General features: G+C 40.0%; 1 protein-coding gene across 1 annotated transcript; it reads right to left on the reverse strand.

Moving 5' to 3' along the window:
* Positions 1-27: 27 nt before the first annotated feature.
* On the reverse strand, positions 28-13,528 carry LOC104398986 (MAP kinase-interacting serine/threonine-protein kinase 1; the record flags this gene model as incomplete). Its single annotated transcript, XM_010017846.1, has 9 exons — positions 13,414-13,528; positions 12,638-12,735; positions 11,133-11,212; positions 9,662-9,735; positions 6,239-6,343; positions 2,626-2,681; positions 1,955-2,050; positions 815-1,009; positions 28-192 (listed from the first exon to the last, which is right to left on the reverse strand). Coding segments are annotated over exons 1-9 (984 nt in total), but the record flags the coding sequence as incomplete, so codon positions are not given.
* Positions 13,529-13,974: the final 446 nt, after the last annotated feature.

Raw genomic sequence — 13,974 nt, forward strand, 5'->3', positions numbered from 1 at the left:
TATATATAAAAAAAGGGAGATACATACTCCTTGAACCCATGAATGTTGCAAAACTTGAGCAGCACTAAGTCGTTCTTTGGCATCACGAACCAGCAACTTTGAGATGAGATCTTTGGCCTCAGAGGATATATGCGACCAGTCCTTGTCAGGAAATTCATACTTGCCCTCCTGAATACTCTCAAAAAGCTTGTTCTAGTAAAGGAAAATAGAGTGCAACAGAAGAATTCTCAGGTGGGATTCCTCTCACTAAATTATATCCACCTAATGTGGTGGGTGACAACTGAGCCAGCCAGTCTCCTTATGGAGTCAATGGAGAATGAACGGCAGCTCCAACAGAGTGCTTCAGTGCATGCTGTGATGGACATGATACACTGTCTGCTGAAAACATCTCCCAACGCCCTTGTAACAGTGCAGACAGAGTACTCAGGTTTTAGAAAGAATAAATTCAGGCCCTGCATGGAGACTCTCCTGGGGCTCAATTTTTATATGAGGAATTGTAGTGACTACCATAAACCAGACTGAGAATTACAGACTACATGAGGGATAGTGGGGTGGGGGAGAGGACATGGAGAAGCTCCGAGATCTCACATCAGGAGGAAAAAGAGGCAGCTGCCAAACCTTACTTTAGAAAGGGCTATATCATCACTCAACTTATGTATTACCACCCTCACTTCTTAGTGGCATCTTATCCTCCCGAATAACAGGTTGGGTTACAGTCACAGCTCTTCACTGCTGGCATTATAGCAAGTCTTATACCCTAAGTTCACAAGGCAAACTACACTCTCCCACATACGCCCAGGGTATGTGCATTCACCTGACAAACTCTACAGACTTCTCCTCTGTCCCAGCCACAGTCCGTGCCACAGTTGCCCACAAAAGGGGGGTAACCACTGAGCATGATGTACAGAATCACTCCCAGGCTCCAAAGATCACATCGCTTATCATAGAACGTGGCCTCCTCCATGAAGACTTCAACCACTTCGGGTGCCATGTATTCTGCAGACCCACACTAGGAAACCAAATTCAAGCAAGTTTTCAAAGGGTGGGTCAAATCAAAACAAAACTCAGGTTTATCATTCTCCTCTCTTTATAGCAGGCAGCTTGGTCTAAAAGCAGAATAAGGCATCAGGGACTACTGAAGTTTACTGCTGGCTTTCACTGCAAGTCTCATTTTGTTAAACCAAATTACAACTGCTCCCTGCATCCCTCAAAGGTTAAATGGAATTGCCAAGAGCTTTGAAACATTTTGTGAGCATACAGCTCAGGAAAAAATTAACACATTTCAGGTGTAAGGACTACAGAGACCTTATAGAGACGTAATAGTTCCTACTGTTCTTTAGCAGAATTGTAAGCTGATCATTCAATATGAATCTATGATCATTTATACAGGGTCCAAATATTAATTTAAGTATTTCAGCTTATCTTACCCATTAGTTATCAGGCTTTTCAGAAAGTAAACAAGGGAGGTGATTTCTGCAACATACGCTTGCAAAACTGACAGATTTTTCTTTCACAGTAATGCCAAAAGCATAGCACTGCAGTTTTTCAAACTAATGCGTATTATAAACCCTCATTACAGAGCTTGCATTCCTCTTAGCTCATAGGTCTTAGCTACAGAAACCAAACATAAGGAAATGAACACAAAACTAAGGTTCAAACTCAGTCCATAAGCACACAAAAAACCTCCACTAAACCTTCCTCATTTAGTGGAGTAAGAGATGAACAGGATCAATGTGTTACTTTCTAGTCAACAGGAGAATTAACACGGTGAGCTCATGTGCTTTTGTTTACTTCTTCTATGACTGGGAAATCAAGACACTATTTATCACTTTAAACAAACTAACCACCACTGGATGTAGTTGGCAGTAAGCCCTTTGGAAGCTCTCCTCTGGGGAGAAGCAGCTTTGTTCTATGGTAGATGAGAAAAAGCATGAAGCCACAGTAGGTCTCTTACCGGTGTTGTCAATTCAGGAGTAGTTATTGGAGTACATGCACTGTTCAGCTTCACCCCACTACCAAGATCAAAGTCACATATTTTTACTGGGGATACCTAAAAATAAGGACAAAACAGTAAGAGATCCAGAAGACTGGGATTAATGCAATATATATGAACACAGCACTATGTGGAAAACCCCAGGACAGAGCACAAGTTATTCTACCAGCAGCACTAGTGAAACTATCTCTTACAGTTATATTCCGTTCCTTGCCTTTGCCCCCTCTGCCCCAGTTGCTCCCACATCACCAGCATGTGACCCTGTTGCATGGGTTTTTATGTGGCCAGGCAAGTGCCAGTACACATTGGGGCAGTTAAGGCACACATAACATGACCAGCTGCTCTGTAAATGTTGCTTGTCCATCTGGGTACTACTGCCTCAGAACAGATGAGGTGTTAAGCTGTAATTACCATGCCCTCTCTAAGAACAGTTGGCTTATCTCCTAGCCAGATGCTCACATTTTTGCAGCTCAAAGAAGAATTCAGTCTCTTTCAGGCTTCAGTTCTGTTACATTTAGCTGAAGTTCACTAATAGGTTCAAAGAGTTTCAAGAAGAGAAGAAGAAATAGAGTCTGTTTCTGGAAACCAAGCTAAAAAATACACTTCAGAAGGTTAAGAAAGCAGAGCAGCACCTTTTCTGGAGATTCACACAGGATGTTTTCAGGCTTCAGGTCCCTGTGAGCAATACCTAGACAAGAATACAAATGTTTGTTAGAGAAGATACTCTCCTGTTTCATTTCTCATTGTTTCTCTTTATTAGGAGTCCTGAGAAATATTCTAGGCCTGAGTTTGCTACATACACACACACCCCCTTAATGATACTGCAAATAATTTAATTGCAAAGTGTATTTGTTAAAAGTCACTGTACCTTTATCATCCTTAAATGGACAGGAGAGTCAGCCAAGCAAATAACTGAAATTGCTAATACTGGAACATTTTGGCTTAGCCCTACTTACTTATGTTAATTAAAAGCAGCTTACTAAGATGATTGACCTGTAGGAAAGTTTACTTGTGTACACAGTTAATTCAAAATACTTTTGTGCCTTCTACAGTAAGGTCCTTCTTTCCAAATGGATCAACTGGTGTTTTGCTGAAGTCCTGCTAGCACAGACAATATTTGAGACACTCTCCCCAATAAGACCTCTGAATTCCCAGCTGAAAATATCCTCCCTTTAACAAGGACGTACATACTCACTTTTGAAGCAAAGGAAAGTTTAGAGGGTTTAGTTGGAGACGCAGGAAAAAAGCTAAAGAAGAACAACCAAAGGGCTTTTTCTTTCATTCAACTGCTATCAGAACAGGCAAATCCAACAGGGAAGCACAAATCTGTGCAATTCACATGCAAAGGTGGTTCTGCATTGTCAAAGCACTTCTTCAAATGCCTAAACACCCAATTTCCAGAAGTTCTAGATTTTTGATCAAACTTAATGGGAAGGCAGAAAATTGGAAGCAAAGAAATCAAACTGAATGAGCATCTTGGCTGTAACTTCACTGCATTCTAGCCTTGCTTAAAAAATTACACTCCAAGCACACTTGAGACCTCACTTGGAGTATTGTGTCCAGTTCTGGTGTCCTCAACATAAAAAGGACATGGAGCTGTTGGAGCAAGTCCAGAGGAGGGCCACGAGGATGATAAGAGGACTGGAGCACCTCCCGTATGAAGACAGGCTGAGAAAGTTGGGGCTGTTCAGCCTGGAGAAGAGAAGGCTGTGTGGAGACCTTATAGCAGCCTTCCACCATCTGAAGGGGGCCTATAAGGATGCTGGGGAGGGACTCTTCATTAGGGACTCTAGTGGTAGGACAAGGGATAATGGGTTTAAACTTAAACAGGGGAACTTTAGGTTAGATATAAGGAAGAAGTTCTTCACAGTGAGGGTGCTGAGGCACTGGAATGGGTTCCCCAAGGAAGTTGTGAATGCTCCAACCCTGGAGGTGTTCAAGGCCAGGCTGGACAGAGCCTTGGGCAACATAGTTTAGTGTGTGGTGTCCCTGCTCATGGCAGGGGGGTTGGAACTAGATGATCTTAAGGCCCTTTCCAACCCAAACCATTCTATGATTCTATGATACTACTTCAGAGTATGAAAAAGAAAATACCCCACCAAATCCTAGGTACGGAAGTTTCTAATGTCTTTTCTTCAGCACGTGATTTAAAATACAACATTAACAGCAGAGCATAGCATCAATCTGAAGAAATCAGAGCTTCCATAATGATGCAGTTTACACTGCTTGCGCATGGAAGATGGCATAATGAATCCATCAAGATGGCCTGTGCTTACATTTACAGCAAGGCTGACGAAACTCCCAGCAGTTGGCTTGGTTTGCCATGTGAAACCCAACAGCAGTTTTTTGTATTACTGTTTAAATTCAAATGTCTGATTGTATAACATTCTATTTTGCAGTTGCACACAGCACTGAGTGAAGAAGACAACTGCCTTCAAACACTCCTCCAGTGGATTATCAGCAATAAAGCACAGATATCCCAAGTGGGTGTAAGGCAGTATTATCATCCAGCTGAGTTTTAAACTACTCTTGGCAAAAGAATTAGTTGTCCTCATTCAATTTTTTTTCTTAAGCATCTAGCTACAGCATTTCACTATTAAGCTGTGCAATAAAACTGCTTTAATTTCCTGTTTACTTTAGTGTTCTGTATGCTACTTACTAATTATTTTAATGTCACACGGAAGAACCATAAAGAGAACAATAAAATGGAAGGGGATGTTGTAACCGATTCTGCAAGCCATGGCCCCACTGAATCAATTCACAGCAAACAACAAGAAAGTGGATTGCTGCTCTAAAGCCATTTTAATGACTCACTCTGCTCTTGTTTGGGAAAAGGGGAATTAAAAATAAAAGCTGAGAGAGAACTACAGGAAGATATTAACCAAGTCAATGTTAAACTCCCTTGAATAGTGTTCCTAGACTTTTGGCTGTTAAGCAACCTACTAGAGTATTAACACATCAAATAAGTATTTCTCTACATGTTCAGCCTAAGCTTTCTGTTCCTCATTTGCCTCGTATCTCAAAGTCAAAATCTTCTAAATTCAGGTATTCAAAGCATACATTCTCTACAGGTTTGAGTTATCGCACAGACAGGCTATGAAGCTTACAAAAAAAAAATCTTAATCCCAACTAAGTTTGTTTCCACATCCAAATCAACTTCTAACATGGTCACAACATGTGACTTGATCCATATTCCACAGGTTTACCACTTTATTCCCTATGCATTGCTACACTTTTTAATGGGTTCAACCTATAGAGGTACCAATGCTGTGATTCCAATGCAAGCATGTAAGCCATCCTGTGACATAAGTAAAGCCTACAGTTAAACATTTATTGAACTGGGGCCAGTACTAAACAACTCAGATATCAAACGCAGATCTGCTGAGATCTACCTGGCTAATCAGAATGCCAAAATAAATGGAGTGAAAAATTAATCAAAATAAATAACCAATAAAAATAGCCTCCAATTAAATGTCATTCTATTCAGAGGTAGTCACTGTCACATTAACTGGAGCTGATTAATCTATTCAAGACCAGATAGTTATGACATAGGAAAGATTTTACAGGGATCATATTCAACATGAATATATACTCTGGGGTGACCATAATGCACACAGAAATTTTGAAATGAAACAAAAGTACTCTCAAGTAGAAAAAGCAGGAGGAAAACATTTTAACATAGAACTCTCTACAAACAGAACTGCTTTTAAATCTCAGCAAGTCCCAAATGAAATGAGGGCATCTTCAAACAAGGACTATGGTTCACTTGCAGGTTTCCCAACCCAACAGTGGGAGTCCAAACGTGGACACCAAAAGCTACTACAGACAAAGACATCTTGTAACCAGCAGAAATTCTGGGTAAATACAGATAAACATCTCGGTAGACGTGACTGAGAAGGACATTAAAAAGAGTATTTAGCTCCCTTTCGAGTAACCTTTGTATGGTAGCTTAGGTAACAAGAACAAGCAAACAGATTCAACCCTAATATTAATTCTCCCTGGATGCCAGTTTAACCTTTCTTCTTCGAAAGTCTATACCATCTTAATGCAGCTGATGACTTAAACTAACACATAATGAAAACAGTACTAGAGAGGAAAACAGCACAAGAGAGGAAAACAGCATAAGTCATCTGGCATTGCTGTAAATAGAAATGCTAATCAAGGCTGACTACTTAGAGATAAAATGTGTTCCATAACCTAAATGTACAATATCAACTAGTAAAGATGGAGGCAGCTTTCTCTTACCTTTTGTATGAAGAAAATCCAGAGCAGAAGCAATATCTCTCACCACCTTGCTAGCTTCTCGTTCATTGAAATGCTTCCGCTTTTGTATATGGGCCAGAATTGAACCTGCCAGAGTACAAGGTGAAAGGAAAAACCTTAGCATGAATGCTGTCTCGGCTGAGAAAAGGCTTTGTCAGGTACAAGGATAAAAATGCAACAGCCACTACTAATCTGACATAAAGGGAGAACAGATCTCAGCATGAGCAAGGCCAGAAGTAATTTAGAGAAGTTATTTGCAACAAACACTCTGTCCTAGTATGTTTATGTGGCAGAAACTGAAATGTCACAATCCCATGTTTTTATATGAAAAGACCCTCAGAAAATAATGATGAACTAGTACCAAGTATCATGAATCCATAACCTCATTTCTCATATTTTATAACAGCCTTTCACAGCAGGCAACTTCCGTAGACCAAACAGCAAAATGACTAAGAGAAAGGTACAACTGAGCGGCTTCAATACTTGAGCGTGCTAAGACATAATTTTCAAACACTGCAGCCCTCTAGTTTAAGCACAGCGTGAGAGGCAATCACTTTTTACTGCCCCAGCAAGACTGGTCTGTTTTCCACACACTGTAGGCAGTAGAGACTTGCTAAGACTACTGGTAACAAACCAGCTAAGGATGTACATAGCACTTCAGCCAAACCCCATGCCACAAGTGACCATGCTCTTCATTTTGTGTACTGTGACAACTGAAGCCCTGTGTATACGGATTTTGTCTCAAGGCCATCACAATGAAAGGACATTCTACCTTTAAATACACATTAAAATTCCCACTGACATCAAACTAAGGTTTGGACACTGACTTAATGCAAAATTTCCCTGGGACATGAAATCTGACTAAAGACCTCTCAAATATGAACATACTGAAGGACTAGTAGCTTGCAGGCAGAGCTCCACTGGTATCCCCTTTAACAAAGGATAAAGGGAGGTTCGATTCCTTATCTTCAACTGAATTCCATCAATCTTCTCAAAAGATTTAACTGGGCTTTTTTAAGACATTTTTAATGTAGTCCACAGAGATCCAGGCCCACTGAACAGTTTTACTACAGCCTTCCATTTTCTTACTCAGAGAGGTATATTTATAAAAGCAATCAAGCTGAGAAATTCATGAAGTAACTGCCATCTGTTATTAGTCCCCAACACAGTAAACATATCTCGGGTGATTTCATTTTTATTCTTCAGCTCTAGACGTGGAAGGAAACGTCTCATTCTCTATTGCGGTAATTCCTTTTCTTAAGCCATCAATGCTGCTGTCACTCCTCCACGCTAAGGATTCAGAGAGGAAACAGCAAAGAGTCAAAAAGAAGAAAGATGGACAAAAGACTCTTCAGATATGCTTTGATATGACAAAAGTTTCTTTGGCTATGCAGAGATATGCTATGTTAGGTGGGCGGAGGAAGGCCACTTTGGACCAGGTTATCACATTCAAATACAGGTTTCCCTTGCCAGATAATACTGTCTAGTTTACTATAGATTTATTAAGGGCACAAAGTTCAAAGGGTTTTCCTGGTATAGTTGTTCTTTACACCTTCAGAAAATAATAACAGTTCTTGAATGTTTCTATATTGCTGTGGGAAAGGCCCTAGGCTTTGCAGGAAACAATACTGAGCCACCTGAAGTGCTTATTTCACTCAGAAGGTTTATTTCAGATTGCCCTTCTTAATAGAGCTAAAGTTCCAAACTCTCTCAGATAAAAATTATATCAGTAACAATGCAAACATACTCTACAGACTTTATATTCAACCCACAGAAGAATCCCACAAAGAGCAGGGCACTCCTGCCACAGTTGTTACCATCACTTCAGTATTCATCGTAGAGAAAGCATCATGTAGCATCTCCCAAAATGCATTTCAGAGAGGGAAAAAAAGGGAGAAAAGGATTCTTTTATCATGCAAGTTCAGTATAATAAGATAGATTTTAATGCTTTCAATTATAAAATGCTGTCAGGCAAGGATGTTAAAGGGCTTCTGCATATCATGATGAACTGAACACAGCTAGAACAGGGGCACAGCTCCTTCAGTTACCCATCTACATGAAGGCAAAGCTGAAAATGGAAAGCCCAGGTTATGTCCCAGCATTGTAACAAACATTGGTCACTGAGATTGGAGTTTCTAAAGGCTTCCATTGAAGATCAATGTCCTCATTCTTGCCTGCCAGGCTGCCTACATCCAAATCTGTAGTGTATCAGAAGCTGGTCTGACCCCTGATTCCCATTACCTCTTTCTTCAAACCCACTTACCTCACACTTAAAATACTGAAACTTTTCAGAAAGAAAACTAGCCTTGGCCCTAGTTGACCACTGTAAAACCAGTAGCTATGAGAGGGAAGAAGGCATAGTGTTATTATCCTTTCAGCAGCAGTGCAGGTACACTGGTAACTACAGTCTCACAGTCAAAGAGGAGGGTTAACTAACAGATGAATGTGGAGATAGGAACATAGACAAATGCAGATTCATCCCAACCAAGCCCTGCTATAGCTAATTTGTCAGAGAAGTCTGTGCATTAAGAGGAATAGTGTTAGAGAAAACCACAGTGAAATGATGCAGTAAATTTAAGGGAAGATAAACAAAAGCTTTTACTCAAGAAAACCATGTCCTTCTCTTTTTAAAAAGTTCTGCATCTATAGTGAAAGAATTTACATTTCCTGCACATATGGTTTGCCACTGAAAACCTTCTTGACCAGTGACAATAGATCACGTTCCATGGACAGAATATATTCCTTCAGAAACTCAGGGTTTTTTTGAAAGGTGAGCCACACTTTTAACTCATGATTTTGCATAGCCATGCAATTAATGGGTATTGTAATTATGCTCAATACAGACAAATGTCAGCAAGTCCACAAAGTACTTCATGCTTCTTGTTCCCCAGGTGTTGAATGCTGGAGACCAGTGACCACACATGCTGACTTAACTGGCCCTCAAATAGCAACAAGCAGACTGCTTTACAATTACAGCAACACAAGGCAGAAGCCAGATGTTGTTCAAAACAGTGCTCTGTGAATTTCAAGAAACAAAGCCAATCCTGTTTCAAGAGAAGATACTACCAAGTATATAGATGCTGGACTAAGATCATGCATAATAACTGACATACTGCATGTCTCCCCTTGCCTGAAGGTACAGTGACCTGCTAACTATATTCCAAAGCTTCCACTTCAGCAGAGCTGACATTTCCATTGCTTACTTGCAGAAAGGGATTGTAAATGTATGACCATCAATATCCAAGAATAACCCCACTTCAAGCTTTGTATATTAATTCCTCTACTTCCTCTTTGTCTTAATATTCTGAGGCATTGAAAACAAGCTCTTCATTTTCTACTTTAAAACACTGAGACAAACAGGATTGAGACAATTCAATGAAAAAAAGCACAGTTACTGCACAGTACCTCCTCGCAGCTTCTCGAAGACAAGGTAGTATCTTGTGTCATCTTCAAAAAATTCTATTAACTCCAAAATGTTCCTTTAAAAGACAAAAAAAACACAGAAGGGAAATGGAAGAAACAGGTACAGACTGTAAACAGAGCAATAGTTTCAGCATGCATAATTAGGAAGTGCCAGAAGTAACCAAAAGTAAAAGTTCAAATTAAACAAGTTGCCTATGGCTTTAAAACCACATTTCCGACTCACACTGAAACTGAAGCAGGGGAAGAAGGCCAAACACCAAAATCATGGTTGTGAGAGAGTTCTGCTACTGCTCAATTGACAGGAAAATAACTCGCAATAGGTTGTATTTAATAATTTAGAATATTGCATTTGTGCTGAAGGCAAGAACATAAAAATAATTAAACTGGCACTCCTTTTCTCTGGAAATCACAAGGCAAAACACACAGGGCTCAAAGGAGACAGGCATCTGTCAGCATGATATTAAATCCAGCACTGTAGTTATGATTTGTAGGCTAACTCACTCCTGTTTAGCTAGTGTACAGCCTTTGCAGCATAACAGAAACACCCCATGTTGCTTTGAGAACGACAAAAGTGTAAGAAAGATTCTTCTATACTTATAGCACACACACAATCCAAATTCTGTATGTAGTCATAAAAGCTAGAGCTTTTCCATCAGTTATGTAAGTGGGTGACCACATGCTCTTAACCACAAACAGGACAAAGATATAATCTGCTTCTCTATACCACAACTTAAGCCCATGAGTTTGGTTTTAAATTATCTTCGGGTGTTGTACTAAAATTCGTCTAAAAAAGGCTCAATATAAACTGCACAACTGAGTACAGATAACAGCTGCTGTACACATTCTAGATTAACAGAGACATCTAAAGGAGTAGTTTCAGAATTGGCTGAAACTCATCACAGAGCCAGGGCTGCCACTGGCTGTGCAGCCTTTCCCTCCTCTGTGCCAGATTTAAAGTTGCTTCATCCTGTGGCTATGTAAAGTCAGCACACATCCAAATGAAAGCTAAATTAGCTTTTGGCTGATCTAAGAGTTCCAGCGCAAAAGCAGGAAGGCTGACACAAAGAGGCAAACCACACATTAGGGAAATGAATGGCAAGACTGTTCCTTTCAACAGCAGCTGGTATCAGGTCAGCTTTTACTGACCTGGGGAGAGCATCAAAATGTTAATTCCTCATTTGGCCAAAAGCCATGCATCACTGAAGCACATTCAGGCTGCACTGACCTGGTTGCTGTCTGATTTATGTGACTTCTAATTTATAAATATTTCCCTAAATTTCACAGGTAAGTGAAGGGGAAATTCTTATTTTGAACAGGTCAAGCCTAGATTTCAACTGGTTTTGAGGAGACTACTGCAAAGCAACTACCCCAGTCATGCATAAGAGGCTTAAAAGTTTGCAAAAATATTCAAGAAACTTCAAACATAAAAAACCACACAAGGCTCTATACTTACTTGTTCCCCTGGCACTGGTACAGCGTTTCTATTTCACGGAAGACCCGACTCCGACTATGCCCAGCATCTTTTTCAATGATCTGTGGAAAGAGTTAGAGCTCAGAATTGAAAATTCACTGCAGAAACTCTGCACGTGGCTGTGGAATTAGACAACTGATGCAAGGCTTGAATCTCAGGCATGCCCACCAGAGAAAAAACACTCCACCTTCGTTTTATTTCTCATCTGTCATTTATTTACAGTGTCAGCAGAGCTCTGGAAGGCATTCAAGGGATGAGAGAAATGAAGACAGGAAGAGAAGTAAGGAACTAAATTCACATGTTACACAGCCACTGACCAGTTACAAGTTTTCTCTTGCATCACTTTAAATCTGCAATGTGCAGAAAAGAATATCCTTTAGAGTTCTAACAGAAACAGATTTAAGTCATATCAGACACTGAACTGTCAAAAAGAAGAGATTTGTCATTATAGGCACTTAAGTAAGAAGTACTAAATTCACCACAAAATGAGTTTGGTTCAGAGTGGAGACCCAACAGTAGGACCTAATGTGCTGAAGAAAACATACATTCAATCTCAGAGCCCTTCTGTACAGCCATCAGAAGTCACCTTCCTTCACACACTCCTCAGGTTGAAAGACTACAAGGGCTTTTCAGAGAGGCTGAACAATAGCTACGTGACCTGAAAGCTCATGACATTACCACAAATACTAGCACCATCTGTACCCAGTACTGGTTTCTCATCTTTATATCCAGAGTTTTGCGGTATGGAAGAGGCAACCATTCACCAGTACTACAGATGACTTGGTACCTGATTCTGTCTAATTCATAACGTAGTGGTTTGTTTATTTATTCCAACTTCAACAATTCTACAAAGTACACACAAAATCATAGCATCCACAGGACTGGATTTTTAATGGGGCTTAAAATTTGTGCCCATGGTTCTGGAAAAGAATCAAGCATAAAGCTTTCCTATATGTGTTTGTTATTAAATGGGGGACTTAGAACAACCACCAATCTGTAGATGAGCACTAACACTTAATAAAGTGGTATTAATGAAGATTCACCTCTATCAAAAAAATAATGAGACAGCTTTATATTAACTAATGGCAGTAACTGATGCTCTCCGAATTCAGAGCAGCATTCTCAAAAGCTTGCATTATTTGGTAGGCCATGCTAGATAATGGCTCTCCCCCATCTTTCATAGAGAGAAAAACTGGTTGGACTACAGTCAAATCAGGACATGAGAGGAAAACTTGTCCTGAGATCCAACCATCACACAGTCATTTGCTGTTTGTGAATTCAGTCTGTGGCTGGTATTACCAGCTCACTCTGGAGGCACCATACTTAAGATGACAGAATCTCAATGTTATAAAGCGGGCTCATTGAAAGCATCAAAATGTTCTAAAAAGTTTTGCTATTACCCACTCTATTACAGGTTTTCACTGAGATACTAGGAGGAAGAAGATATATTACCCACAGAAGTGATGCTGCTTTTATTCCATACTTACTTTCACTGCATATTCTTTCCCTGTTTGGAGGCTGACAGCACCCTGAACTTTGGCATATGCTCCCTCACCAAGCAGCTCAGCAGTCAGCTTGTACAAGTCTGCCAAAGAAATCCAACAGAAAGGACACATTAGCCACAGCATTTCACTGAGTAACACCAAGACAAGCTATTTATCTGATGAGCACCCCTCATATGACAGCAACTGAAAAAATTGCCTTGGTAATGAAGACAGAAAATAGATTTATACAGTATTAAAGTAGATGTGCCAGCCTTAATTATGCCTCATTTTTCACTTCACCCCCCCCCTCCCCCACCGCCTTCAAATTCCAGAAAGATTTAAAGGAGACTTCATTCCAGCATCAAAATTACAAATCTGTTCATACAAGAAATATTTTGAACCTCAGCAATTGCTAGGACCTCATCCACCTTCCCTCTGTTTACGTAAAACTCAGACCCAGTTTTTTCAGGTTGAAAATATTTCACTCCTTGATCAGAAAATGCCTACTAAGTATTCAAATTCAAGGGCTTAAACCTAAAAGACTGCTACCACCTTGATTTGCAATGTACAATGCTTCTTGCACGCTAAGAAGTTTTACCACACTGAACTGTGTTTTACCTACAATGCTTCACAGAATGAAGACCAAAACATGGGGGATAAAGAAAAACACAAATGTCAACTTATAATATTTACCAAAAAGCAATGTTTAGCAAAGAAAACTGTGAACAGCAGAGGGAAAACAGACCATTAAAATTAAAAGCTTAGAAGTTGTCACCAACCTTCAAACTTCCCAGGGACGTGATCTGTAGCTCTGGTTCTTTTTTTCTTTTTCCTTTTCCCACTGTCTGCTATGGGGAGAGGCTGACTGCTGACCATTGCTGTGTGGCAGAACATAAAGGTGCCTTTAACACACAATTACTCCAGGAGAAAATGAACATGCTCTTCTCTATTTATGTTCTTAAGCTATCCAAAAGTTTCTCTATTTGTCTTCATCACAGGCTGCCATACCAGAGGAAAAAAAGACAATTTAGGCTCTAATTAACAGCTCAGGGGAAGTTTGATAAACAAATGTAAAAATAGACAAAATAACTACACTGAATCCTCCTCTCATAGCACAGTAAGGCAAAGCATGGGAATAACTTTGTCAACAACCACCATCAGCTACCCACAACATAACACGTGCCCTGCTGTAAGACAAGATTTACAGCCCTCACAAGGCTGTTATTCTTAGAGTTATTCTACTGGTTTACAAGTAGATGGGGTTTTTTAAGATAGCTTAAGAAAATGAACTTCCAAAACAGGAGGAAGGTGTGGGGAAGTTTCAAACAACCTGGTGAAAT

The sequence above is a fragment of the Nestor notabilis genome, unplaced genomic scaffold (assembly GCF_000696875.1).
Source record: "Nestor notabilis isolate BGI_N333 unplaced genomic scaffold, ASM69687v1 scaffold21707, whole genome shotgun sequence".
NCBI lineage: Eukaryota > Metazoa > Chordata > Aves > Psittaciformes > Psittacidae > Nestor > Nestor notabilis.